General features: G+C 48.6%; 1 protein-coding gene across 3 annotated transcripts in view; it reads right to left on the bottom strand.

Annotated features, from left to right (window-relative positions):
* Positions 1 to 412: 412 nt before the first annotated feature.
* The window catches only part of LOC140427589 (FERM domain-containing protein 6-like), a 105,533-nt gene continuing 78,467 nt past the window's right edge, over positions 413 to 27,478 (bottom strand). For 2 of the 3 annotated variants that reach the window (XM_072513015.1, XM_072513016.1), the window contains exons 7-14: positions 26,260 to 26,415; positions 18,452 to 18,517; positions 18,236 to 18,304; positions 15,821 to 15,995; positions 13,485 to 13,817; positions 12,561 to 12,665; positions 2,959 to 3,038; positions 413 to 2,277 (exon numbers count right to left, since the gene is read on the bottom strand). In XM_072513015.1, coding sequence (XP_072369116.1) covers positions 1,996 to 2,277; positions 2,959 to 3,038; positions 12,561 to 12,665; positions 13,485 to 13,817; positions 15,821 to 15,995; positions 18,236 to 18,304; positions 18,452 to 18,517; positions 26,260 to 26,415 — 1,266 coding nt within the window. In that variant the 3' untranslated portion in view covers positions 413 to 1,995. The remainder of the gene's footprint in view (positions 2,278 to 2,958; positions 3,039 to 12,560; positions 12,666 to 13,484; positions 13,818 to 15,820; positions 15,996 to 18,235; positions 18,305 to 18,451; positions 18,518 to 26,259; positions 26,416 to 27,478) is intronic. The other variant, XM_072513021.1, reaches the window with a different exon arrangement.

Here is a 27,478-nt window from a genome sequence, read left to right as displayed (position 1 = left end):
CTTAGAAGAGCTTGGTGCAAAGGGCACCATTTTTGCTGTAATTGTAATCATCCTGGTGATCATATGAAAAAGTGCAACAACCAGAAATATTTGTAAATTGGATGAGGAGGAGAAAGAAAAAGGAATCGATTCCGGGGGCATTTTCAGACCGTTCTTGCCCATGGCATCTTCCTGTCACTGCATATGGGGTTTCCTGACGCAGGGGGTAGATTGAATGGGCAAATCCCATGGACAGCAGCGGGATCAGAAGATCCTACTGCTGGCCAATGGCAGGTCACCTCCTGCCGCTGAGAAACACGGCACAGGAGCGGTGGGTGACGCAGAAAATCCCCCATCTGTCTCTCTTCGTCTCTATTGTCTGATCTTACTACTTCATCTCATGAAATGGAATTTCATCCCCCCCCCCCCCCCCCCCCCCCTGCTACTAATTTTCCATTCCGTTCTTATTTCTCAATGGATAAATACTGAGAGAGAGTTGCACATTCTCTTACTCCCAAAACAGTATAAGGCACATGTCAAAGATACATTTCAGAAGCAGCGCAATGTTATTCCTTTGTTATCACGTTCAGTGCATTTTTGGTCTCCATTTACACAGACAGTATTACAGAGGAGCAATTAATAATTCTGTTTTTAAGTGAATACTTCCAGCACATCCCAAAACCACCTGGTCCAATTTAATGCAAGCTACCTGTCATTCTGTCACGGTGCCAATACAAAATTGGTTAGGCCAAGGATGGGTACGAATGTGGAGCTGGTGTCTACTCTGACCATTCGTATTTAAAATGGTGATCTTGGCAACGTAGCACAACCTGGTCTGAAACCAGTTTTGAAGAGGACAAATTAAATCTGGTTTCTCAGCCTCTCTTAATTTTACTCTACAGTGTACAATGGTGACTGGACTGATCTCCAATTTTTCTTTCTTAGTTATAGGAAGCATCATACAGTTATTTAGCATCTTCCAGTTATTTAGCATCTTCCAGTTATTTAGCATCTTCCAGTAATGGCAAAGTAATGGTTGGGAGCACATTGTTAATTGGTTTATTGGACTATTGGTCACTTTGTTGCCACTTTCTTTAAATTATCAAAATAATCATTCATTAGTATTTGCTTGAATTTTGTTCAGTTTAAGCACCTTCCTCCAATAAAAGCGGTGCCCAAAAAGTAATTCTGAAGTGTGTGCTCCAGATAGATCATCATATTGCTGTTCCTTGCTGCTATGGGTGTTAAAAATGAACTTCCGGGTTTAGCAGAAGCACGGCTCCTTAAATACAGGTGCATCTCCCACCAATTCTGTTGCGGGAGAACCGAAGGAACACTGGGTGAAGACAACAACGAAAGCAATTAACTCTCGTAATTCACTTCCGGTAGATTTATGATCAACAAAAGAGTCAAGGGTTGAGAGGGGAGTGACAGGAAAGTGGGGTTGAGGCCACAATCAGATCAGCCATGATCTTATCGAATGGCAGAGCAGGCCCAAGGGACGGAGTAACCTACTCCTGCTCCTAATTCTCATGTTCAGTGTTCATTGCTACACAACTCATATTGAATGCCTCACAGGTAAGATGAACTATCTGTACTTTTCTCATTTGGACAAATATGGAATTGTTTTGCAGGGAAGACCAGCGTGGACAGAATCTTAGTACTGAAATAGGAATGCTTAAGCATTTTCCATTTGTTTTCTATGTATAAAATAAAACCATTGCAAAATTAACACAGTAAGTCCCAAAGTTACTCAGACAGCCGCTGTTAGCTTCTAACAATGAATCTTCAGTTTGAGCTCCAAATATTGGTGAGGTATACAATAATCCATTAAGTTGTCTGCAGAAATTACTGATAGGCTCATGTTTTTGGATCTTACACACTGTGGACTCCTGTTACAGGACATCTTCACATTATGTTTCATAATGCAACTTCTTAAATCATAATTTAACCCTCAAAAATAGATGTCCAGGTCTTGTCTAGTTAGCAAATTAACGATGATGATACAGCCATTAATTATACCACAAATTCCACCTGTTGTTCTTCTCCAAGAAGGTCCAGGGATAGACAGTTCATTGAACGTTTGCCATAAAATGTGGACTTAGTCTTGCAATCTGCAGTAGAATAAGTGTAGCAAAATTGGCTATCTTTGTCTTCATAGATGCAGCCAAAAGTGTAGCTCTGGGAATTGTCTGAAGATAAAGTGTAGCCTAAAGGTGGTTGCTGCTGGTACAGACGCACATCATCCAAACTCTGACTATGGCGATCAGTTGAGTTTCGCGGCTTAGATCGTGTAGCCTGTAAAAATGATGACATGTTTGTTCATTCAGCTTTTCGAAGTTCTGAAAGATGTTTGTAAAATTATACTTTCCATAGAAGGGCGGCAGGTGGCACAGTGGTTAGTACTGCAGCCTCACAACTCCAGAACAGCTCCGGTTTTCTCCCACAGTCCAAAGATGTGCAGGTTAGGTGGATTGGCCATGCTAAACTGTCCCTTAGTGTCACAAATGTGCAGGTGAGGTGGGGTTATGGGGATAGGTCAGTGGAGTCGGCCTAAGTAGGGTGCTCTTTCGGAGGGCCGGTGCAGTCCCGATGGGCCAAATGGCCTCCTTCTGCATTGTGGGGATTCTATGGATTCGAAGCTTTTAACTTTCCTTTCTACTATCGGTGTGTATTCATAACACTCATTTCATTACCTAAGCTGCTTTTAGATTGATATTACAAATGACTTAAGGGCAAATTAAAACATAGTACAGTGGTTGTTTCATCAAGTAAAATTAAGGGAGACCGAACTTATTGGTCTAACTGATCTACATTGCAAAGACGGGTACATTTTTATATTTTGCATCTTCTGCTGGTCAAATAGTTGATGACTCAGCGCCTTTTAAGGTAGCACTTAGGCAATTACTAGTTTAACATGTGAACACAAAGAACTGGGCTCGCATTTCTTCACAAGATGGCAACGGCAAGATTTCATACCTGAGAAAGCGAGTGTACACTTTGTCCTCGAAGATTTACTGAGGGATCACTCAAACTCACAGTGGTATCATTGGTAATATCTATAAAGTAAAAAAAGCATAAAAATATATGATTTAATTTATGATGCTATTTTTAATATGGGCTTTCTTTAGGTTAATTTACCAGCAAATTAAATCATTACTGCAAGCAGGTGAGATTTTGAGGATTTCAAGGTCTAGGGTTACACTTGTCTATAATTAAATCCTTTGGTCCATGTTGACTGAATAAGTCTATTTATATTGTAAGATGGGATAGCAGTATTTTTTGGAGAGTCTTTTGAGGATCATATTCTGCGAATCCACAAATCAGTGGCTTTGGCTAAGGCTTTAACTACGGAGACCAATATGTACCAACAACAACAACTTGATGCAGCACTTTTAACATATAAGACACCGCAAAGTGCTTCATTGGAGTGTAATCAAACAGAATTGTACATTAGCGCAAATAACCAAGTTGAAGAGGTACATATTAAGGAGAGCCTTGAAGATGGAAAAGAGACACAGAGATGCAGAGAGGTTTGGGGAGGGAATTTCAGAACTTAGAACATTGATTGAAGGGACAGTCACCAATGGTGCAGTGACTAAAAACAGAGATTCTTAAGAGGACAGGATTGGAGGAACACATATCTAGGAGGTTTGTAGGGCCTCAAGGATTGCAGAAAAGACAAGGGCATGGCCTTTAATAGATTTGAAAATAAGAATGAGAACATTAGAATTGATACATTTAACTGGGAGCCAGTGTAGTTAGTGAGCACAGCGGTGATGGGTGAACAGGACTTGGCCTGGGTTAGAGCACAGGCAGCACAACTTTGGATGAGGATAAATTTAGAAAGTAGGATTTTGCTTTTCTTTATTCGTTCATGGGATATGGGCGTCGCTGGCTGGGTCAGCATTTGTTGCCCATCCCGGAGGGCATTTAAGAGTTAACCACTTGCTGTAAGTCGAGTCACATGTAGGCCAGACCAGATAAGGATGGCAGATTTCCTTCCCTAAAGGACATTAATGAACCAGATGTTTTTTATTTTTACAACAATCGATGATGATTTCATGGTCATCATGAGACTTCTAACTCCAGATGGCGGCGGGTGGAGACCAAGCAGCATGGGCGCAGTGATCGCAGGAGCAGCAGGAGTTTCTTAAACGCTGCCTTGAGGAGCTGAAGACAGAAATGCTGGCGCCAATGAAGGCGGCGATTGAGAAGCTTGTGGAGATCCATAAGGCCCAAGGGGCGGCGATCCGGGAGGTGCGGCAAAAAGCCTCGGAGAACGAGGATGAGATCTTGGGCCTGGCGGTGAAGGTGGAGGCGCACGAGGCGCTGCACAAGAGGTGGGCGGAACAATTCGAGGACCTGGAGAATAGGTCGAGGAGGAAGAATTGGATTCTGGGTCTCCCTGAAGGAGTGGAGGGGCCCGATGCTGGGGCATATATGAGCACGATGCTCAATTCGCTGATAAGCGTGGGAGCTTTCCCGAGGCCCCTGGAGCTGGATGGGGCTCATCGGGTCCTGGCAAGGAGACCCAAAGCCAACGAGCCGCCAAGGGCTGTAGTGGTGAGGTTCCACCGCTTTATGGACAGAGAGTGTCCCCTGAGATGGGCCAAAAAAAGAGCGGAGCAGCAGGTGGGAGAACACAGAGATCCGAATTTACCAGGACTGGAGTGCGGAGGTGGCTAAGAAGAGGGCTGGTTTTAACCGGGCTAAGGCGGTGCTCCATCGGAAGGGGTGAAGTTCGGGATGCTGCAGCCAGCGCGATTGTGGGTCACGTTCCAAGATTGGCACCACTATTTTGAAACGCCCGATGAGGCATCGAACTTTATACAAACTGAAAAGTTGGACTCAAATTGAGGGTTGGTCGTGGGGTGGATGTTTACTGTGTTTATTGCGTTTGGGGAATGTTCTCTTGGTTTGAGTGCTGGGTGGGGATGGGTGAATGGATTTGGTGTGGGGGCTGCGGGCGAGTGTGGGCGCGGTGTTGGAGGGGCAGGGCCCCATGGAGGAAGAGTGGGAGTGGAGGCGCGGGGATGGGGAGTTGGGGTAAGGCCGCAAAAAGGAGCTGCGCCAGAGGGGGCGGGGCGGGCTCAGGAAAGCGCGGGCTTTTTCCCGCGGTAGGGAAGGATGGGGGTGGGGCCCGGGGGGGGGGGGGGGGGGGGCGTGAGGGCGGTGCTGGAGAGGAGCGCGCACTGAATGCCAAGGGGTGGGGGGATTCTCACACTGGGGGGTCGATGGAATGGCGGGAGAGGCCGGGGTCAGCAGGAGTCAGCTGACTTACGGGAGTGTCATGGGGGGAGCAAAATGGCTAGATGTGGATCTAGCGGGGGGGGGGGGGGGGGGGGGGGGGAGGAAACAGGGTTGCTGCTGCATTGGCCAAAGGGGAGCTGGAAGTAGGAGAGGTAGTCGGGGCGGGGGTCCGCCGCATGGGGGGCTGGAGGGTGCGGGAGGCGCGGGTACGTGGCTGGCCTAGAAAAGGAGGTGGCTAGTCGACAAGGGGGGGGGGAAAAGAAGAGGGACGAGTAGCCCCCCAATCCGGCTGATAACTTGGAATGGGAGGGGCCTGAATGGGCCGGTCAAGAGGGCCCGGGTGTTTGCGCACTTAAAGGGACTGAAGGCAGACGTGGTTATGCTCCAGGAGACACATCTGAAGGTGGCAGATCAGGTTAGGCTGAGAAAGGGATGGGTAGGGCAGGTCTTTCATTCAGGGCTGGATGCGCAGAACAGATGGGTTGCAATACTGGTGGTGAAGCGGGTGTCGTTTGAGGCAATGAATATTGTAGTGGATAATGGTGGTCGATATGTGATGGTGAGTGGTAGGTTGCAGGGGGTGCGGGTGGTACTGGTGAACGTATATGCCCCGAATTGGGATGATGCCGGATTTATGAAACGCATGCTGGGTCGGATTCCGGATTTTCTTTCATTTTGAGTAGGGCGCTAATCCTGAAAGTGGAGGGAATGGAATATTCGGCCATAGCCATCTCGGACCACGCCCCGCATTGGATGGAGCTGGAGTTGGGGGAGGAGAGGGACCAGCGCCCGCTGTGGCCTTGATGTGGGACTATTGGCGGATGAGGTGGTGTTCGGGCGGGTGCGGAGGTGCATTGAAAGATATTTGGAGGCCAACGACAACAGGGAGGTGCAGGTGGGGGTAGTCTGGGAGGTGCTGAAGGCGGTGGTCAGGGGAGAGCTAATCTCCATTAGGGCCCACAGGGAAAAGAGAGAGGGGAGGGAGAGGGAGAGGTTGGCAGGGGAGATTTTACAGGTGGACAGGAGGTATGCAGAGGCCCCCCCGAGGAGGGGCTACTCAGGGAGAGACGGAACCTCCAGATGGAGTTCGACCTGTTGACCACGGGAAAGCAGAGGCACAGTGGAGGAAAGTGCAGGAGGCGACGTATGAGTATGGGGAGAAGGCGAGCCGGATGCTGGCACATCAGCTTCGTAAGAGGGAGGCAGCGAGGGAGATTGGTGGAGTTAAGGATAGAGGGGCGGAATACGGTGCAGGGTGCGGTGAGAGTAAATGAGGTATTTAGGGACTTCTATGGGGATATGTACAGGTCTGAGCCCCCAGCGGGGGAGGAGGGGATGTGACGATTCTTCGATCAGCTGAGGTTCCCGAGGGTGGAGGAGGAGGAGGTAGCTGGTTTGGGAGCGCCAATTGGGCTGGAGGAGCTGGTTAAAGGATTGGGGAGCATGCAGGCGGGGAAGGCCCCGGAGCCGCATGGGTTCCCGGGTGAATTCTACAGGAAATACGTGGACCTGCTGCTAGCGAGGACTTTCAATGAGGCAAGGGAGGGGGGGACCTTGTCCCCGACAATGTCTAGGGCGCTGATTTCTTTGATCCTGAAGTGGGACAAGGATCCACTGCAATGTGGGTCGTATAGACCGATCTCGCTCCTCAATGTTGATGCTAAGTTGCTGGCAAAGGTGCTGGCTATGGGAATTGAGGACTGTGTCCCGGGGGTGATTCATGAGGACCAGACGGGATTTGTGAAGGGTAGGCAATTAAATACAAATGTGCGGCGGCTCCTCAATGTGATTATGATGCCCCCAGTGGAGGGGAAAGCGGAGGTAGTGGCAGCTATGGAAGCGGAGAAGGCCTTTGACTGGGTGGAGTGGGAGTATCTTTGGGAAGTGTTGCGGAGGTTTGGGGAGGGGTTCATCAGCTGGGTCAGGCTGCTATATAGAGCCCCGGTGGCGAGTGTGGCTACGAATCGGCGGAGGTCGGAGTACTTTCGGCTGTACCGGGGGACGAGGCAGGGGTGCCCCCTATCCCCCTTGTTGTTTGCACTGGCAATTGAGCCTCTGGCCATGGCACTGAGGGAGTCCAGGAAATGGAGGGGACTGGTCGGGGGGGGAGACACCGGGTGTCATTGTATGCTGACGACCTGTTGCTGTATGTGGCAGATCCAGTGGAGGGGATGGCGGAGGTCATGCGGATCCTAAGGGAGATTGGGGACTTTTCGGGGTATATACTCAACGTAGGGAAGAGTGAGCTCTTTGTGGTGCATTCAGGGGACCAGGGAAGGGGGATAGACGAGCTACCGCTGAAGAGGGCGGAAAGGAGCTTTCGGTGCCTGGGGATCCAAGTAGCTAGGAGTTGGGGGGCCCTGCATAAGCTCAATTTGACGCGGTTGGTGGCGCAGATGGAGGAGGATTTTAAAAGATGGGATATGCTGCCACTCTCACTAGCGGGTAGGGTGCAGTCGGTCAAAATGACGGTCCTCCCGAGGTTTCTCTTTGTGTTCCAGTGCCTTCCCATTATGATCCCCAAGGCCTTTTTCAAACAGGTAAGTAGGAGCATCATGGGTTTTGTGTGAGCGAATAAGACCCCGAGGGTGAAGTGTGTGTTTCTGGAGCGTAGCAGGGACCGGGGGAGGGGGGGGGGGGGGGGGCTGGCGCTGCCGAATTAGTGCGGCTATTATTGGGCAGCCAATGTGGCGATGATCCGTAAGTGGGTAATGGAGGGAGAGGGGGCGGCGTGGAAGAGGCTAGAGATGGCGTCCTGTGTGGGCACGAGTCTGAGGGCGCTGGCGACGGCACCGCTGCCGCTCTTGCCGACAAGGTACACCACGAGTCCGGTGGTGGCGGCGATGCTGAAGATCTGGGGGCAGTGGAGGCGACACAGGGGCGAGGTGGGAGCCTCGGTTTGGTCCCCGATTTGGGAGAATCATCGGTTCGTCCCGGGAAGGATGGATGGGGGGTTTCGGAGCTGGCATCGGGCAAGGATTAGAAGAATGGGGGACCTGTTCATCGATGGGACGTTTGCGAGCCTAGGGGCGCTGGAGGAGAAGTTTGGGCTACCCCTGGGAAACAGTTTCAGGTACATGCAAGTGAGGGCGTTTTGTGAGGCGGCAGGTGAGGGAATTCCCGCTGCTCCCGGCAGAGGGGATTCAGGACAGGGTGATTTCGGGTGTATGGGTTGGAGAAGGCAAAGTTTCGGCGATTTACCAGGAGCTGAAGGAAGAGGAGGAGGCCTTGGTGGAGGAGGTAAAGGGCAAGTGGGAGGAAGAGCTGGGGGAGGAGATAGATGAGTGTCAGTGGGCTGATGCCCTGAGTAGGGTTCATTCTTCCTCCCCTTGCACCAAGGCTCAGCCTGAATACAGTTCAAAGTTACTCACAGAGCGCATATGACAGGGGCGAGGTCAAGTAGGTTCTTTGGGGTGGAGGACAGATGTGTGAGGTGCTCGGGAAGCCCGGCAAATCACGTCCATATGTTCTGGTTGTGCCCGGCGCTGGATGTGTTTTGGAGGGGTTTTGCGAGGACTATGTACAAGGTGGTGAAAGCCTGGGTCAAGCCGAGCTGGGGATTAGCATTATTTGAGGTATCGGACGAGCCGGGAGTGCAGGAGGCGAAGGAGGCCAGTATTCTGGCCTTTGCGTCCCTGGTAGCCCGGCGGAGGATTTTGCTACGATGGAAAGATGCAAAGCCCCCTTGCGTGGAAGCTTGGATCAATGACATGGCAGGGTTCATCAAGCTGGAGAGGATAAAGTTTGCCTTGCGAGGGTCTGTGCAAGGGTTCCTCAGGCGGTGGCAACCGTTCCTAGACTATCTCGTGGAGCGTTAGGAGGAGGTCAGCAGCAGCAGCAGCCCAGGGGCGCGGGGGGGGGGGGGGGGGTTCCCTATTGGTGCTTTTAAATGTCATATGGGGGGTTATTGTATATGGGGGAAATCCAATACATAATTTTTGATTGTTGTGTTCTTGTTTCTTTCTTTTTGGTGGTGGGGGGGGGTTGTTGAAAATCTGTTGAAAAATTTGAATATATATATATTTTTAAAAAGAAATATGTAGAAAAATGATATAAAACTACTGACCAGTACATAATCTACTCATAATACTTATACTCAATTTTACAACTTTAAATAAAAACTATTGATCGAAAAAGGTTTTCTGTACTTTGTTGATAAAATTAGTCACTGCTGTTTTGCCATTTTCTTTGAAGCCATTTGCCACATGAATCCATCTCTCTCCATGTCCCAGGCTGAACCAGATTGTTTGCAACATTAATCGCCGGGATTCTCCATTTGGGAGACTACGAGCGAGATTCTCCGTTGGTAGACTGGGGTGAATTCTCCGTCTCCTTGGCGTGGTGATGCACTGTCACCAGCAGCAGGATTCTGCATTCCTGCTGCCAGCCAATGGGATTACCCATTGTGGCCACCCCACGCCACCGAGAGACCGAGCGGGAGGTACGTCTCTAGTGGAAGGGAGAGACTTGCCTGTGGATAATTCACCCCTATGTTTGGGAGACTTGAAAGAGAGTTAAATGCACTCCAATCCCCCCCCCCCCCCCCGCCCCCACCACCACCCACTTCATGCTCGAGTGATTTTGGAGTGCTCAGTTGGAAATTGACAGCACTTAACTCTGTTTGAAGTGGTTGATGTTTGTAAACATTGTGGTCACAGCACTTCAGAGTTCCTGAACCATGGAAAAGATGAATGAAGCAAGGATCACAGGTCTGTGTATGGAAGCTGTCAATCACAGTCCACGAAAGGGAAATGAATGAATGGCTTGTAGCTCAGGATCTGAGGAGTTTAAACACAGGTCTTTTTTCACTGCCTCTGGCTGGACAGTTCTCTCGCTTCCAGACAGGGGTCCCTTTTCTGGGAGGGGTCTTCCTGACAGGTCTCTATTTTCTAGGGGGCTTCCTGACAGGGGCGGTGGGGGGGGGGGGGGCTCTCTCTATAGGGGGTCGCTGTGGGTGGGGGGGGGTCCCTGGGCTGGATTCTCCGCTGGCGGGATGCTCCGTTTTGCCAGCAGCCCGGGGGTTTCCCGACAGCATGGTGCTGTCCCACAATGGGAAACCCCATTGACCAGCTGGCATAATGGAGCATCTCGCCGGCGTGCTGAAACAGAAATGTGGCGCGGCGGAGCGGAGAATCCAGCCCCCTATATTTAGGGGGCCTCTCGGGGACCCCCCTATTTACGGAACCTCTGGGGTGTCTCTTTATTTAGGTGGTCTCTGCGGGGGGTTGGGTGGGAGTGGGCAGGTCTGGCATTGGAGGGAGGGGTGGCCCTTGGATGGACTGTGGGCAAACTCCTAAAAGGGGTTATCTCCTTGGTCCACTGCGAAGTCCACCAAGTCAGGGCCACCTGGGAGGAAATACCAAGAGTAATCCTTGCCCATGTGACTCCCGGTCCAGAGGACCGGAGAATATGATGCCCAGCCCGCTAAGTGGATGTAAATGTGTCTAAATTGGCGTGGGGGAGAGAACCCCGATTGTGCAGTCAGCGGGGAGCCAGAGCATCGCAAATGGAACAGTCCCAGTGACAGTCCCATTTTTCCATCATAAAAACTGCCGACTTCCATCTCCATCACTTCTTCTGTCTCTGCCCATAATGCAGTCCATCTGTTGATGAAACTCTCATCCATGCCTTTGTACCCTCCAGACTCAACAACCCCACACTGTATATCCCATCTAACAATACGTCCCTTCCAACTGTGCTCATTGAACTGTGATTGCTCTTGGTGCACAAATCCCAGTTTTAAAATTATCTTCCTGTTGGAAGGGTCCTTCCTGATGATTACCTTATTTCCCCTTTCTTTATTTTTGTTGTTATCAGTTTTACCCATGGATGTTTAATGGACATGTGTCTTTAAGTCAAGCAGCAGAGAGAATGAAGAATTCAGAAAGTTACAACACAGTATATGGTGATGCTTTTTTGAAAAGGAGAATTCAGACTTTGGGGTACCCGAGATATGGGGTGGGACTCGGTTCGATAGGTTGGCTGGAATGGACCTTGCCCTAGCCCAGAGTGTTGGAACACCGATCATATCCCTCTGTAACCTCGCCCTTCCCTATCTCTGTAACTTTCTTCAGGCCTGCAATCGTCCGAGAACACTGCTTTCCTCCAATTCCAACTTTAAGAAAAACATTTAATAAGGCATTTATGATTTTACAACAATAAATATACAAATACACAAGCAAACATAGTTCAGTGCTTAACACATCCCACCATCTCCCACTGTTCCCGCCCAACTCCCTCCTAACCCCCCCCCTTATTGAAACTGCTGACAGTTTAGTTTTCTCCGAAGAAATCGATAAACGGCTGCCACCTCTGAACGAACCCTAACGATGATCCTCTCAAGGCAAACTTAATTTTCTCAAGACTGAGAAACCCCAATTCCAACTTCTTGTGCACACCGTTTTCTTCTCCCTCACCATTGGCAACCGTTCGACCGTCTAGGCCCTAAACTCTTAGAATTCCCTCCCAAAATCTCCCAATCCCTCTCGCTTTTAAGACGCATGGTGGCACAGTGGTTAGCACTGCTGCCTCACAGCATCAAGAACCCAGGTACGATTCCCGGCTTGGGTCACTGCCTGTGCGGAGTCTGCACATTCTCCCAGTGTCTGCGTGAGTTTCCTTCGGGGGCTCCGGTTTCCTCCCACAGTCGAAAGGTGTGCAGGTTAGGTGGATTGGCCCCTTAGTGTCCAAAAGATTAAGTTGGGTTACTGGGTTACAGAGATAGGGTGGAGGCGAGGGCTTAAGTAGGGTGCTCTTTCCAAGGGCCGGTGCAGACTCGATGGGCCAAATGGCCTCCTTCTGCATTGGAAATTCTATGACTTCTAAACATTTACCATTTTGACCAAGCTTTTAGTCACCAACTCCATTTTAGCTAGATGTAAATATTGTTTAATTTTCTCCTGTGAAGCCCTTGGAATCATTTACTGCATTAAAGATACTACAAGTTGATGTTGTAGTTTTAATTTACACCAATGAAATTATGGGGGTTGTAACCACCTGGCTGCTTCAGAACTGTGTGCTAATAATACTGAATATCAGGCACTCACTGTAAATTCCATTGGCTTTTGTTTGGAGCCAACCACACATGCTCCAGTGGCTCTATGCTACTGATCACCAGTGGGTGCGATCACAGTGTAACTAGTACGATCATAGCCTTTGAATTTTTACCCATGGTTTTTATTTCTACTGACCCTCAACCCGACTGTCATTTTAGCAATTTTGACCGATTTAACTGGTGTCTCAGACGAGGCCCTAATCCCTGCTAAGTGAAAGTTATTGAATTAGAGCTGGTTAGTACTGAGCATGCATACTATAACCATTCTGCTCACCTTGCCAATAGTCCTGCTTTAAAATGGGATAGTCAACAGATTCACCTTCGATTATATCATTTTCCTGAGATGTCTCAAGTGGATCATCGACAGGGACCTCCACTTCTGTAGAAGGAAAGAGTGGTAGTTGGATATTGAAGAGTTAGGTTGAATCAGCAAACAGCCTTATTTTGTCACCTCTTTAAATTCTGAACCATGACGAGTGTTTTTGGAGATGGATTTAGAAAGTAAAAACAATCCAATGGGGCACTGATCTAATGTTGTACTCCATGCATATTATTCACAATGCACTGCATACTTCAACAACTATCTCACTACAGTTGCACACATGGTCAATTGAATGGTTTTTAAAATCCCGTTTGTTAGTTGCCAATATCGTACGACAACCTTGCATATTGTGTAAATCAGCTTTCGTCAGTTTATTTTTCACTGAAGGGAAATTGGTATGGCTTTACGATCCAGCAGCTGTGGAAAACTAAATAACTGTTTCATCCACCATTTGGATGATTTGGACGACCAGCGCCTTTAGTTAATTTACTAAAAAGTCTTCCACCTCTGTATGTCTTTGACTTGGCTGTCAGGGAGAGTGGTTTGGGCTTCATAGGTTTCACTTGAATGAAGTCATGGCCATCTCCACTAATTTCTAAAAACCCTTAGGATGGTCTTAAGATTCATTCCATAGTAGATTAAGCATCTACTTTCAAAGTATTTTTGAAAATCAAAGGCAGCCTCACCCAAAGAGGACAATTGGGTTATTTCTTTGTCTAAGTCAGCTGTGATCTCAATACATGTCACTCCAATGAAGCTGAACACAAATGCAAAACGATGGTAGTTGTTACTGGACCTGTTGTACAAGCTGCTGGAATAATGTCAAGTGACTGGAAGAACTGAAAATGATTTACTATAATTTGGCAACATTCTTACCATCATCATCGGTCCGGTCTTTGCTGCTACTCTCTATTCCTGATGTGTGGGAACTTCTGCGGCTTATCGTTAAACTACAGTATTTAACCGTACTGTGCACTGGCTCCGTGGAAAATGGCTCGTCCACTGCCATCTCCACCGACATTCTGTGCCTCGAATCTGCCTCAATTCCAGAGGTATGTGAACTCCCGTGGCTAACGGTTGAATGACGAGACAGCTGTTTGTTCCTTACGCTTCCTTGACTGCTTCCACTGCCATATGAATGCTCATCTAGTCGCTCAAGATCCATCTCAAAGGCATCACTGATGTATGATTCTCTGTAACGCTTTTTCTCTGCATTGTATATTGTGAAGGAATGCAAGTTTTAATCTAAAATATGAAATGCATCTTTGCCCAAAAATAATATACAATAGTTAAATTATTCACTCTACCAAATAATTGAGAAAGCTAAGAACTAATTGACAGATGTTAGAAGCTGGCAGGTCTAGATGAAGTTTCTAAAGTAGGATTACTGAATGAAGCACCTCTTTGTTGCTCAGTCCTCCACCGGCAGGATTCTCCATTGTGCCAGTAGCGCACCCACGTCCGGGTGTTTTACAGCAGCGTGGGGTGGCCATAATGGGAAATTCAATTGACAAGTGGCAAGAACGGAGAATCCTGCTGCCGGCGAGGGCACGCCACCAAGGAAAACGCGCCTGGCTGACTGGAGAATCCCGCTCACTAAAGTGATGTGGGATGCCAACAGTGGGAATTCCTATTCACATTATTCAGTACATTTCAGATTCAACTTAAGTTCCTGAAGGGAGAAAATTTGGAAGCATTGCTGAAAATGATTCACACTAATGATCAGAAAATGAAAACTGAATCTTTCATATTTCTTGCTGATAGAAGCAAGCAATGTTGTGGTGGATGGCCTTTCATTAACACACCACAAGGTGGCAGCAGCAGCACAATGAGGGATGTAAAAGGACCAGGAAGCAGTAGCATAATTCCCAAATCCCAAAACTGGGTGAGGAAGTGGAATCAAATAATTGCATCAATGAACAACATTCAGTCTGCACTTTACACTTAAAAAAACCAACGCTCATTAGTTCACAAAGTTATTCTTATTCTTAGAAGTATTCCTATTCATATCCACCTTGCAGTCTGGAAAACAATCTACAGTCCCCTCTCTCCCTTCCCCAAGGAGCGGCACAGTGGCTGGCACTGCTACCTCACAACGCCAGGGACCCGGGTTCAATTCCGGCCACGGGTGACTGTGCGGAGTCTGCACGTTCTCCCCGTGTCTACGTGGGTTTCTGCCGGGTGCTCCAGTTTCTTCCCATAGTCCAAAGATGTGCAGGTTAGGTGGGCTGATCATGCTAAATTGCCCGTAGTGTCCAACGGTTAAGTGGGGTGATGGGGTTACAGAGATGGGGTGGGGGAGTGGGCCTGGTTTTGGGTGCTCTTTCAGGGTGTTGGTGTAGACTCAATGGGCCAAATGGCCCCCTTCTACACTGTAGGGATTCTATGAAACGCCTCTTCTCCTCAAGCTAACGTTCCTGGAAAAGGAGTCCACAATTTCATTATGTTCTCAAGAGTCTTCCTAAATAAAGAGCATCCCAATCCAATAACAAAATTCCTCACCGTCCCCAATTTGTCTCAGACCATGCTGCAACAAGCTACCCAGTAGTCTGAGCTACGACAACCCTTTAGCTCCAATGTACAAAATGAACTGAGATCCCCACTGGTTCTAGTGCAGGAACCCTCCATTTGAAACAGCTGACTGCAAATACCTGCCATGCAGCACCCACAGGTAAGAAAAACTCTGCTGTAATCAGACACATGCATTTCTCCAGATGCTGGTTTAATAATGCAACAGCCTTCTGAGGAAATACTGATGACCATTGAGGAAGAAGAAACTGCCCATTTGAAAGAAGTTGAAAACCCCGAGAATTTCTCCGTTCCAACATGTGAATTAGGCAGGTAAGGCAGACGGGGACAAAGGTACATTTATATATGGCATCTCATCACATCCTTAAAAAGATGCAAAATACGACAAGTTACATTTCAATAGCTGCCGTGTTGGCACAGCCTATTCTCACAAATAGAAAACAAATGAATGGCCAGATTGATGGTGTTGGATGAGGGAGGAATGTTGGATAGAAAACTTTCCTTCTCCGGTTTAAACAGAAGTAGAGAAAGTTTATTAGAAAACGTTACTACAGCACCGTGGAGCACTTGCCCAGGCTGGTTGAATTTCAATCAACTTTCTTGTTAAGTTAAGTACTTTTTGCAAGTTTAAACCGTGCACTGGGGGCTTTCCCCACACTCAGTTGTTTTCTCTCCGTCCTTACCTTCCATTTCTTCAATTTTCCGAATCTGTTTGAGCACGGGCTGGATGTTCATGTACAGTCGATGGCTGCTACTGAGGAGCTGCAGCAAATGTCTGGAACGGAACGGACAACCTGTGTAATAGATCAGCTTCCGAGCAGAGGGCAAACCGTCTGGTTGGATCTCAAACTTCTTTCCCTGCAACAGCAAAGGAAGCAACGGTTCAAAATCAAACGATAAAACTCAACTTCGGTGACAGAAATAACCTAATAATTGAAAGCAAGATCCTGCAACACTCTCCTGTGAACCACTGTTGGGCATGTTGGTGTCGCTGGCATTGCCAGCGTTTGTTGCCCATCCCCAGTTGCCCTCAAGATGCGGTGTTGAGCCATCTTATGTGAAGTTAGGAAGGGAATTCCATGGTTTTGATCCAGCAACGTTGAAGGATAGTCTGAAGCTTTTTCCCCACGGTGCAAGAGTCAATTACTAGGGGGCATGGGTTTAAGGTGCGAGAGCAAGGTTTAAAGGACAAGGCAAGGTTTTTACACAGTGGGTGGTGAGAGCCTGGAGCTCTCTGCTGGGGGAGGTAGTGGAAGCAGATACGATAAGGGGCAAATACATGAATAGGATGAGAATAGAGGGATATGGTCCCCGGAAGGGTAGGGGTTTTTAGTTCAGACGGGCAGCCAGGTCGGTGCAGGCATGGAGGGCCGAAGGGCCTGTTCCTGTGTTGTAATTTTCTTTGTTCTTTGAATGGTGATATAGTGCCTAATCAGGATGGTGTGCCATGGTACTGCCAGCTGGCATTGCCAGGGTACCAGGTTGGCACCGCCAAGGTGCCATGCTGACATTTGTCATACGCCGGCAATCGGGCTGGGGGTGCCCTGCGCAGGTATTGGGGTGCAGAGGGGCCGCGGAGGCCCTTCATAGTAAGTAGGGACTGGGGGGGGAGGGGGATGTTGGGGGTCACGTTGGGGGTTCCCAGAGATCAGGGCGCCATTCAAAAATGGCATCCCAATCTCTCGCTACATTGAGGGGTACTGACGAGCGGAGCTGCTCAGTGCAGAAAACGGGCCTATGTGCAGGCTCGGCCATGCGTTCCCTGCTGAGGCCACCTATCTAACCCTAGTGATGTTTAATAGCGCTGCGAGCGTCAGGAATCAAAGAACAATACAGCACAGGAACAAGGCCTTCGGCCCTCCAAGCTTGTACCGGTCATGATACAACCCTTGGCCAAAACCCTCACCACTTCCTACTGCCCTATCCCTCTATACCCATCCTATCCATGTGTTTGTCGAGATGCCTTTTGAACACCGTTAATGTATCTGCTTCCACAACCTCCCCTGGCAACGCGTTCCAGGCACTCACCACCCTCGGTGTAAAAAAACCTGCCTTGCACATCTCCTCTAAACCTTGCCCTACGGACCTTAGTCCTACGTCCCCTGGTGACTGACTCCTCCACCTTGGGAAAGAGTGCCTGCCCATCCACTCTATCTATGCCCCTCATAATCTTGTAGACCTCTATCAGGTCACGTCTCAACCTCCATCATTCTAATGAAAACAGTTTGAGTCTACTCAGTTTCTCCACATAGCTAACACCCTCCAGACCAGGCAACATTCTAGTAAACCTCCTCTGCACCCTCTCCAAAGCCTGCTCATCCTTCTGGTAGTGTGGCGAGCAGAATTGTGCGCAATATTCCAAGTGCGGCCGTACCAAGGTTCTATACAACTCCAGCATGACTTGCCAGTTTTTATACTCTATGCCGCATCCAAATGAAGGCAAGCATTCCGTATGCTTTCTTGACTACCTTGTCCACTTGTGTTGCCACTTTCAAAGATCTGTGGACCTGCACGCCCAGATCTCTCTGACTTTCTATATTCCTAAGAGTTTTGCCATTTACTGTATATTTCCCCTCTCTGTTAGACCTACCAAAATGCATTACCTCACATTTGTCTGGATTAAACTCCATTAGCCATTCTCTGCCCAAGTCTCCAATCTATGTCCTGCTGTAACCTCTGACAATCCTCAACACTATCTGCCACTCCACCAACCTTGGTGTCACCCGTGAACTTACTAATCAGACCGGCTACATTTCCTCCAAATCGTTTATGTGTACTACAAACAAAGAGGTCCCAGCACAGATCCCTGTGGAACACGCTACTCACAACCTTCCATTCAGGAAAACACCCTTCTACTGCTACCCGCGTGGCTAAATGCGCTCGCTATGGAACTTTGTTCCCATTTCCTTAAATCGCGCCCAACATGTTCAGAGCTTCCTTAAAATTAAACATTGAACAACATTTGGGGTTAGAAACAAACGTCATCTGGACAATGAAGGGAAACCTCCGAAATGGCATTTTTGCTATTTGATGAACGATTTGTTCAAAACTAGCCGTACAAGATTCCAACGCTGTCAGGACAGCATTCCTCCACATACCAGGAAAGTAAGCTTGCCAATATTTGACCATGGAAAGTCATACAGCAACTGTCGGACACTCTGAGACTCCTATAAACAGAACCAAAACAGAAAGTGAATATGTTTGACAATCTGTTTCACCAGAAATACAAAGTTAAGAATGTAGGAATCCTAAATGTCACTTAGCAAGCATTAAATGAACATTACATTTTTACAGAGTTAGATCCTTATTTGTACCTGATAAATATGCATGCCTTTCAAAGTGAGCCCAAGCACCACCGAGGGACGCTCTTCCTTCTTGTCCTGCAACAGAGTAAATTGTTGGCAAATGCATCAGCAGGATTGTGCAGGATGTCATCCAAAGCTTTGTGACCCGTGTCCTAACTCAAAATCCCATTCACCCATCAACCCCCCATGCTTAACCATTTTAACATTTTCATTTCTTATTTTCAAATCGCTGCTTGGCCTCACCCAATCCCCATCTCTCTCAACCCTACAACTCTCCAGGGTATCTGTGCACCTCTCATTCTGGTTATGGAGCCTCCCCAATTTTAAATCGCTCCTTCATTGGCAGCAAAGCTTTCAGCTGCCATGGCCCTAAACTCAGGAATTCCTTCCCTAAACCTTTTACCTCGGTTTCCCTTTCCTGATTTAAGATGCCCTTTAAAACCTATGCCTCCATGACCCTCTGTACAAATACCTCCAAATGTGCCTTGGTGTCAAGATTCTGCTTGATAATGCTCCTGTGAGAAACCTTGGGACGCTAACGGTGCAGTTGTTGTTGTAGAGATTCCTGACCACCTATACAAAGTTAGTATCACACTCCGCACAGTTGATTAAAGCAAACATTTCAACAGCTAAATGTTAACCTGTGTACACCACAAGCTGAGCAACCGAAGCATGTAGCACATAAGGTTTTATGCCACGAGTCTTTAAACTGAGCTTCTGCCAGAGTTGTCCAGATATAGGTTGGCAACAACCAAGGCTCAATCACACCCAAAGTGTATACGGTTCTGATGGACAGGGGTTAACTGTAATCAAATGGGAACAAGTTAGGAGTGTAATGGAATGCTCTCCACTTGACTGGATGAGTGCAGCTCCAACAACACTCAAAGAAGTTCAACGCCATCCAGGACAAAGCAGCCCCGCTTGATTGCTCCCCATTCCACAAACATTCAAACCCTCCACCACCGACGAACAGTGACAGCTATATGTACCATCTACAAGATGCACTACAGTAACTCACCAAGGTTCCTTCGACAACGCCTTCCAAACCCATGACCACTACCATCTAGGACAAGGGCAGCGGATACCTGGAAACCCCACCACCTGGAGCTTCCCCTCCAAGTCACTCACCTTGACTTGGAAATATATCACCGCTACTTCTGTGTTGCTAGGGCAACATCCTGGAACTCTCTCCCTAACAGCACAGCGGGTGTACCTACACCTCAAGGACTGCAGCGGTTCAAGAAGGCCACTCACCACCACCTTCTGAAGGGCAGCCAGGGATGGGCAATAAAGGCTGGCCTAACCAGCGATGCCCACATCCCCTAAATTAATTTTAAAAAAGAATCATGGGCCTCCGTTAACAGATCCCTCTCATAAGCCAGGTTGGCTCGAGCTCAGCTCGGAAACAGAATTAGAATTCACATGCAAGAAATGTTATCCAAAGGTCTTTGATCCAACTAGGTCAAATTTTTCAGATCAAAATTGCCATATGATTAATGAGGGGATCAGGCGTTATGGAGAGAAGGCAGGAGAATGGGGATGAGAAAAATATCAGCCATGATTGAATGGTGGAGCAGACTCGATGGGCCGAATGCCTAATTCTGCTGCTATGTCTTAGGGTCTTATGATACCACTTTCTCTTCTATTGAACACCTGTTGCATCCAGCCAATATTATTTGATCACACACAAGAGACACACGAGCTGCAGACTGTAGACACCAAAACCAAATGTCAGCAGCACACATGTATTTGTTTTGCAAAATTACTAACTTCCATCTTACTATTACCGGAATGATCCATGTTGCAACACATATAATTCAAATTATCCATCCTCATAAAGTACCTAACATTGTACTCGTAAAATGCACCAATTCAATACTACATCTATTTAGAGCTATTTGAAACTTCCATTAACATTACTGAGGTAATATATATCATTGTAAACCATTGTGGCTAATTCTGTTGGGTCAGTCCTACCAGAAAGACAAAACATGCCAAACGATAGCAATGGAAGAATATGGGAAGTTGGGCACAATCCCCAAATGTTATAATAATCTTTATTAGTGTCACAAGTAGGCTTACATTAACACTGCAATGACGTTACTGTGAAAATCCCCGAGTCGCCACACTCCGGCGCCTGTTCGGGTACAGTGAGGGAGAATTCAGAATGTCCAATTCACCTAACAAGTACGTCTTTCAGGACTTGTGGGAGGAAACTGGAACACCCGGAGGAAACCCACGCAGACACGGGGAGAACGTGCAGACTCCGCACAGACAGTGACGCAAGCCGGGAATCGAACCTGGGACCCTGGCGCTGTGAAGCTATGGTGCCAACCACAGTGCTACCGTGCCGCCCCATGCCGAAGTCACAGTTGAGTGATCCATTTTATTTATTGTTTTATACTTTGCATTGGCTTCATTAAGTCTTGTGGTGCAGTGGGTAGTGTCCCTACCTCAGAGCGAGAAGCTCCGGGTTCAAGTCCCATATCAGGATTTGATGGCAATGGGAGGTGTGGTCAAACAGCTTGATTATCAACATTTTCTTGTAAATCCTTCCAATACGCCTGCTGGCAGCCAGTAAGAGGAGAGTTTCCTGCTCATCCATACTGCAGAAAGCAAGAGCAAATCACTGCAGTATTTTACACAACATATCAATGGACCAATCCTCTGGTCAGCTCTTAGGGCATGGTACCTGAAGGCGGAGGAGTGGTTTCATACAGCTGATTGAACTAATGTGACATATGAGCCCAACCAGGTAAGGACGACAGGTTCCCTGTCCTAAGGAACATTATGAGCTAGTTGTTCTCCTTTTGGAGATCTAGGGCTCGATTCAACAGTAAATTGTCAAAATCCAGTTTTGGGCATGTTTGGCGGGGTGTTTCACAACAGCTGAGTTGGCGAGATCGCAGCCCATATTCAACAGGCTTAGTGCCTAAAATGAGCCCCCACGAGATTCTCAACATTACTGGCTCCATTGCCTTCTGAATCACCTGATTCACACTGTGGTGATATGCATCACTGTAAATACACAAGGGGTTAATGTAAATACACGTAGACTAGCGAGACACTAGAGGGAGCACCAGAGACATGACACACAGACATTCAACCAATAGGTCAGTAAGATAGGACACGACCAATGGGCATTCACGATACACACAGAGGTGACACTACCAGAGGAGGGCATTGCACCAACCCATATAAAAGGACACTGCACACATGATCTTCCTCTTTCCAGTGGAGACTCTCAGTGAGTACAGACACAGGGTTGATTGAACATCACACCCACGACGTGGATTGTAGCAGACTGGTTCGTCAGTCTGAGTAGCTATAGAAGGATTAACAGTAATGTTGAATCCAAGTAGGAGAATTGTTAATAGTTTAATAAACGTGTTAAAGCTATCTCCAAGTCTGAACCTTCCTTTGTCAGAGTGCACATCAAGGAAGAAGCTTAGCTACATCAAGAGCATAACAAAACACACACCTCAGCAGCTCGCTGCTAACAAGGGGGAGCTGCTTTTAAAGCTCTCCCTCACCACTCACTTCCAGTCAACTCTCAACCATGGAGTGTACAGACCTACTCCTTGCTTTGGGAATGCTGAACTCATAAGGCTTCTTGGATGAGAGGTGGGGCACCCTGTTCCTCGGAGGGTCAGAGGACCAACAATGTGGTCAGTAATGTCGCCTGGGAGGAAGCAGCTGTCAGTGTGGACAGCATGACAAGGAGGACTGTCGTCCAATGTCGGAAGAAGACAAACGACCTTCAACGGGTAAGTTACCATCTCTTCGCTGGCATCTGTTCTGCCTGCCATCCCTCAAATTCCCAAGCCCCCTCCTCTCAAATCCACTGGCTGCCACCTCGCACCCTCCCCACATCCAATCTTTGTGCTTGTTCCTCAGGATCCCCTGGCACCCACCAGCCCAATCCCTTCATGCCCAGGTGTGGTGCCCACACATGCCACCTGCTATAGACCCCCCCCCCCACCCATCAAGCATGCGGCTCACATTGCCCTCTCTTTGTCCCCACAGTAGAATCTAGCCAATAATAAAGGGCCAAAACGGGGGCTGGAATCCCGGAGACAGGGTCCTCATCCTATATGAGGATTGGGTCCTGGATATCGCGGGGTTGCCAGGAGAGCAGTCACTGGCAGCGATGTGGCCTGTGCCAGAGAGGTGAGGATTCACTGCCTCTTCACCCAGATGGCCTGCCTCAAGAGCGTTGTTCATGTTAGACAAAATGATCCTTCACTCTCACTAACCACACGTCCATTCTAACTACATGTCCATTCTCTCGCAGGATCTCCATCTGTTAGGGCCGTGCCACCCGGAGTCATCCCCCCCCCCTCCCCCCCAACCCCACCAACCAAGGGAACACCTCCGAGAAGACCATAAGCGACATGTCACAGCTATCACCTGCACCTTATAACAGCTCAGAGACACACACCTCAGTGGGCGACATTAGTGGACAGGCTTCTGTGGGGCAATCTGGTGAGCACCACACAGTTGCTGATGCACATCAGGTAGACAGCAGTCAGAGCTTTGCTGGATCCCAGGACACAGCCGGGTCCCAGCCAGATGCGGAGCCTCTGGACAAGGTTTTCCCAGAGCTGCTGCAGATGATAGAACACAGCCATGAGATTCGGGGGGGGGGTTCCAACATTCCAGCGACTGCAAGACCGATTGGAGGAGTCCCAAAGGCTGGTGCCACATACCAACACAGCTCGAGTGGCGACCGCAGTGAAGCCCTGGAGCATGACGTCCCCATCCTGAGTGGTGCTGTCCAAGGCATGGCTCAGTCTGTGACGACCATGGCTTAAGGGCCTTGACATCATGTCCCAGTGGCTGACGGATGTGTCCCAGACACAGATGGACATTGCCGAGGCCCTGCAGAACATGGCCCAGTCACTGAGGAGCATCGCTGAGGGTGTCGATGCCATGGTGCAGACAATAAGGAGCCTTCAGGACTGGCAGCGACAGATGACTCAGAGGCCTCTGGAGCTCACTTCAGCTGCACCTCCGTCCAATGGAGACCACCAGGGCCCTTCGGGCACCTCAGGGTGGAGGAAGCGCAGAATGCCAACCCGGGGCCTGCAACCAAGGAAACTACGCTGGTCTCTAGTTCTTCCGAATCCCCCCCCCCCCCCCCTCCTGACACCGGCGCATCTCAAGGTCAGCGGACCAAACAGGGTGGCACAGCTATGCCAGTGACACCAATAAGTCGGCTGGGGACCCCCGGCTCCAGGTCCTCCAGGAGGACAGGGCAGGGATTTCTGCTGGCTGCTTCCACCTCCATGAGACCTTGAAAGACCAAGAAGAGTGAGGAGCACTGAGTGGGCACTGGTGAGGTCACTATCTGTAGCCACAGGGAATGGAAATCTGTCATAGTAAAATGTTGACTATTAAAACATGTCACACCTCATACATGAGAAGTGTCTGTTACGTTACTCATCACTGCAGGCCTGCCCGCACACCCACATCCTGACGCCCTCCACTTCCCCCACCCCACTCTGCACAGTGATCTAAGATCAAAAACTCCCCATGCAGACCCCGTTCAGCGGATGGGTGTGGGCGTGCTGTCAGCAGAAAGACAGGAGTCAGACTTTGGCATAAACTGAGGAGCACCAAGGGCAACCTTACAGCGAGTCATCATCCTCTCCTGCCTTGTATGGGGACCCGCTAACAGTGCTAAAACAGGCCTATCACCCTGATAAGTGGGGTGAAGGGGATGGGGAGGGGGCCTAGGCGGGTACTCGTTCGCAGGGTCAGAACAGATCCGAAGGTCCAAATGGCCTCCTTCAGCACTGGAGAGATTCTATGATCTATGGTCTCAAGCCTTCGCACCGGCGTCATCAGCCGTGACCTCAGCGGGTATACCTTGTCCCAGTGTGCCAGCCTGATAACGTGGGGTAGCCCTTGAAGGCACCGGGAATCTCCAAGTGCCCCAGGATGTAGCTGTCATACAAGCTCCCAGGGTAACAGGCACACAGGTGCATGATTCAGAGGTTGCCGTCGCACATGATCTGATAATTCAGGGAGTGAAACCCCTTCCTGTTAATATAGGACACTCCCTGATGCCCAGGTGCTTGCAGGAAACTCTCCTGGACTTAGGGCATGCCAGCGATGGGGACAAACCATCCCGGCATCTTGGTGGGCCAGGTACAGGTCCAAGGTGATACAGTCTGATTCCCAGACATACAGAGCATTCATCACCTCCTGGATGCACCTGTAGGCTGAAGATTGGGATATGCCACACAGGTCCCCGTTTGAGCCCTGGAATGACCCGATGGCGTAAAGGTTTAGGCCTGAAGTGACCTCCATGGCCACCGGGAGCAGGTGCCCTCATCTTCCTCGACAGAGTGCCTTGTCCACGAGGATGTAGCCCAGGTGCTGCACTGTCTCTCTATTGAAATGCAATTTTCTACGGCACATGACGTCCATCAGCTGATTGAATGACCAACGTGCATCTACACCTTGGGCTGTTGTTGGCCTCCCATTTTGGGTCCTTCCTCAGCCTGATGGGCGGTTGGGTCTTCAGGGTGTGAAGTACCCCCATGCACATGGGGTACCACCTCTAGCGGCGTTGTCACTGCTGTGTTCTACAGCGTCTGACCGCCTTGGCTGCCACAAACAACGCAAAAGCAGCCTCCGCGGAATCAACTCCAGTAAACAAACTTTTATTTGGCAGGAATTGGAGAAAGAGAGATACCAACAATCAGTTTGGGCTCCCACCCCAGGTCCCTCAAATCCCCCAAGCCTCCCTCACCCTTCCCATGACTGTCCCGCCTTTTCTCAAGAGCCATCCAGCCAACCACTTGTACAGGCAAATTTCACTCTGCACACTCGCCCCTGACCACATCAGTAGCCCCCAGACTCTGCCGGGAACATTAGGGTGACCATGCTCAGCTGCCCTCCGCTCATCCACACACACACCCTTTGGTCGTGAGAAGGTTCACAGTGGTGGCCCTGCTCTTTAGTGTTTGATTGTTGGCAGTTGTCTCTATGTTGCTGATGCTCCTACAATTCAGCGCACCGTACAGGCATCATTTTGCTGGACATGGGAGTGCACTAATCATCCCCTGGAGGTATGGAATATGTGCCCTTGAGGAGGCACTTGAGAGTTGAGGAGCGTGAAGTGCTCTCACAACCAACAAGGTTAATTCCGGATGTGAAATAGCCTTCAGCTGTGAAGCTAGAGGCTTCTCACAGTCAGGTTCCTCACCTCCTCACTTACCCTCAATAGCCATTGCGCCAGTTTCACGCTTTTCAAAGGGAATAATAAATGGCTCCCGTGTAACGTCCCACTGGGGAGGCAGGTAATTCCCGGGAGGCCGCTGCACTCGACTTTAATCTGAGATTGAAATGAATGCAAATCAGGGTTAATGATATTCTCGCCATTGATCTGGAACTCGCCAGGGGGAAAAGGCCAGGTGAATCGCAAAATAGTTTGTGCCTGGAGCGAATCTCAATTTTGCTCTCTGCCGCTATTCACCCGGCATTCCCTGATCCACGCCGGACACAACACGGTCATGGAATCGCGTCCCTAACCTGGTTAATTTTACCGTCACCCACTTTTTATTTCCAAGTTTAAAAAAAAATGTATTTCAGATAACTTCCAATGAAACAAAACTCTTTTAGACTCCATTCACCATCGAGGTAGCAAAGCATCTACCCAGGCTATGGGACTGCTGGCCAATTCAGGCGGAAATTATTTTAAAATCTGCAGCGGACGTGTAAATTATTCTATTAGTAACTTTTTCTCCTCCCATTTTAACAGCCCTGTAATTCAGTAATAATGAACAAAAAGGAAATATGTTTCTTACTTTTTGGAGCCTGTAATAATGAATGGGCACATCCTCCAAAAGGCAAGCGTCTTTAATAAACCTCAGCATCCCCTCTTTCGGAGTCAGTCCCCGGTGTTCTTTGTGCATTACTGGAACGTGTTTCAAAATGTAATCACAGCCCCTTTTGTTAATTACCTATGACCAACAAAACAAACATTAGTCCACTTATTAGTTAAAGCTCTGAGCACCTCAATGAACATTGTGACATAGCTAAAAATACATTCGTTGTCTTCCTTTTTTTACTCTTTCACGGAGTGCGAGCATCCCTGGCTAGGCCAACATTTATCGCCCATCCCTAATTACCCTTGAGAAGGTGGTGGTGAGCTGCCTTCTTGAACCACTGCAGTCCCTGTTGTGTAGATACACCCCACAGTGCTGATCAGGAGAGGGTGCCAGGATTTTGACCCAGCGGTGGTGAAGGAACGGCGATATAATTGCACATCAGGATGTTGAGTGACTTGGAGGGGAACTTGCATGTGTTGCCATGCGTCTGCTGCCCTTGTCCTTCGAGGTGGCGGTAGTTGTGGGTTTGGAAGGTGCTAGCAAAGGAGCTTGGCGAGTTGCTGCAGCACACCTTGTCTGTGTCACACACTGCCGCCACTGTGGGCCAGTGGTGGAGGAAGCGAATGTTTAAGGTGGCGAATGGGGTGCCAATCAAGGTGGCTGATTTGTCCTGGATGGTGTCGCGCTTCGAGTGCTGTTGGACCTGCACTCATCCAGGCAGGTGAAGAGTATTCCATTACACCCCTGACTTGTGTGTTGTAGACAGTGACCAGGCTTTGGGGAGTCAGGTGATGAGTTCCTGAATACAGAATTCCCAGCCTCTGACCTCTTGTAGCCATTACTGACCCGGCAGTGCTGCATCTCAACAGCAGCACTCTGACAAATCAAAACTATTGTTTTAGGTTACACATAATTAAGCACATGAAGTGAAATATTATAATAGTTGCTATTTATATTTTTTAAATAAAGAAACTGACTGTTCTAACTGTTTTACTTGCAAGAGTTGCCAACACAAGAATGAATAGAACAAATAATAGTTGTACAGCCCAACAAACTTATTCTGGTACGACCATAATTACTATTACGATCCCTTTCCCTCTCACAGCACTTCAGGCAAAGCAAAGCAGGAATCCAACCAAAGCATGGAGCCATACTTTTCTTCTGCAATGCAATTAATTTGGGGAAGAACATTGAG

Source organism: Scyliorhinus torazame, chromosome 1 (assembly GCF_047496885.1).
Source record: "Scyliorhinus torazame isolate Kashiwa2021f chromosome 1, sScyTor2.1, whole genome shotgun sequence".
Lineage (NCBI taxonomy): Eukaryota > Metazoa > Chordata > Chondrichthyes > Carcharhiniformes > Scyliorhinidae > Scyliorhinus > Scyliorhinus torazame.
This window is presented reverse-complemented; position numbering and strand designations above follow the sequence as displayed.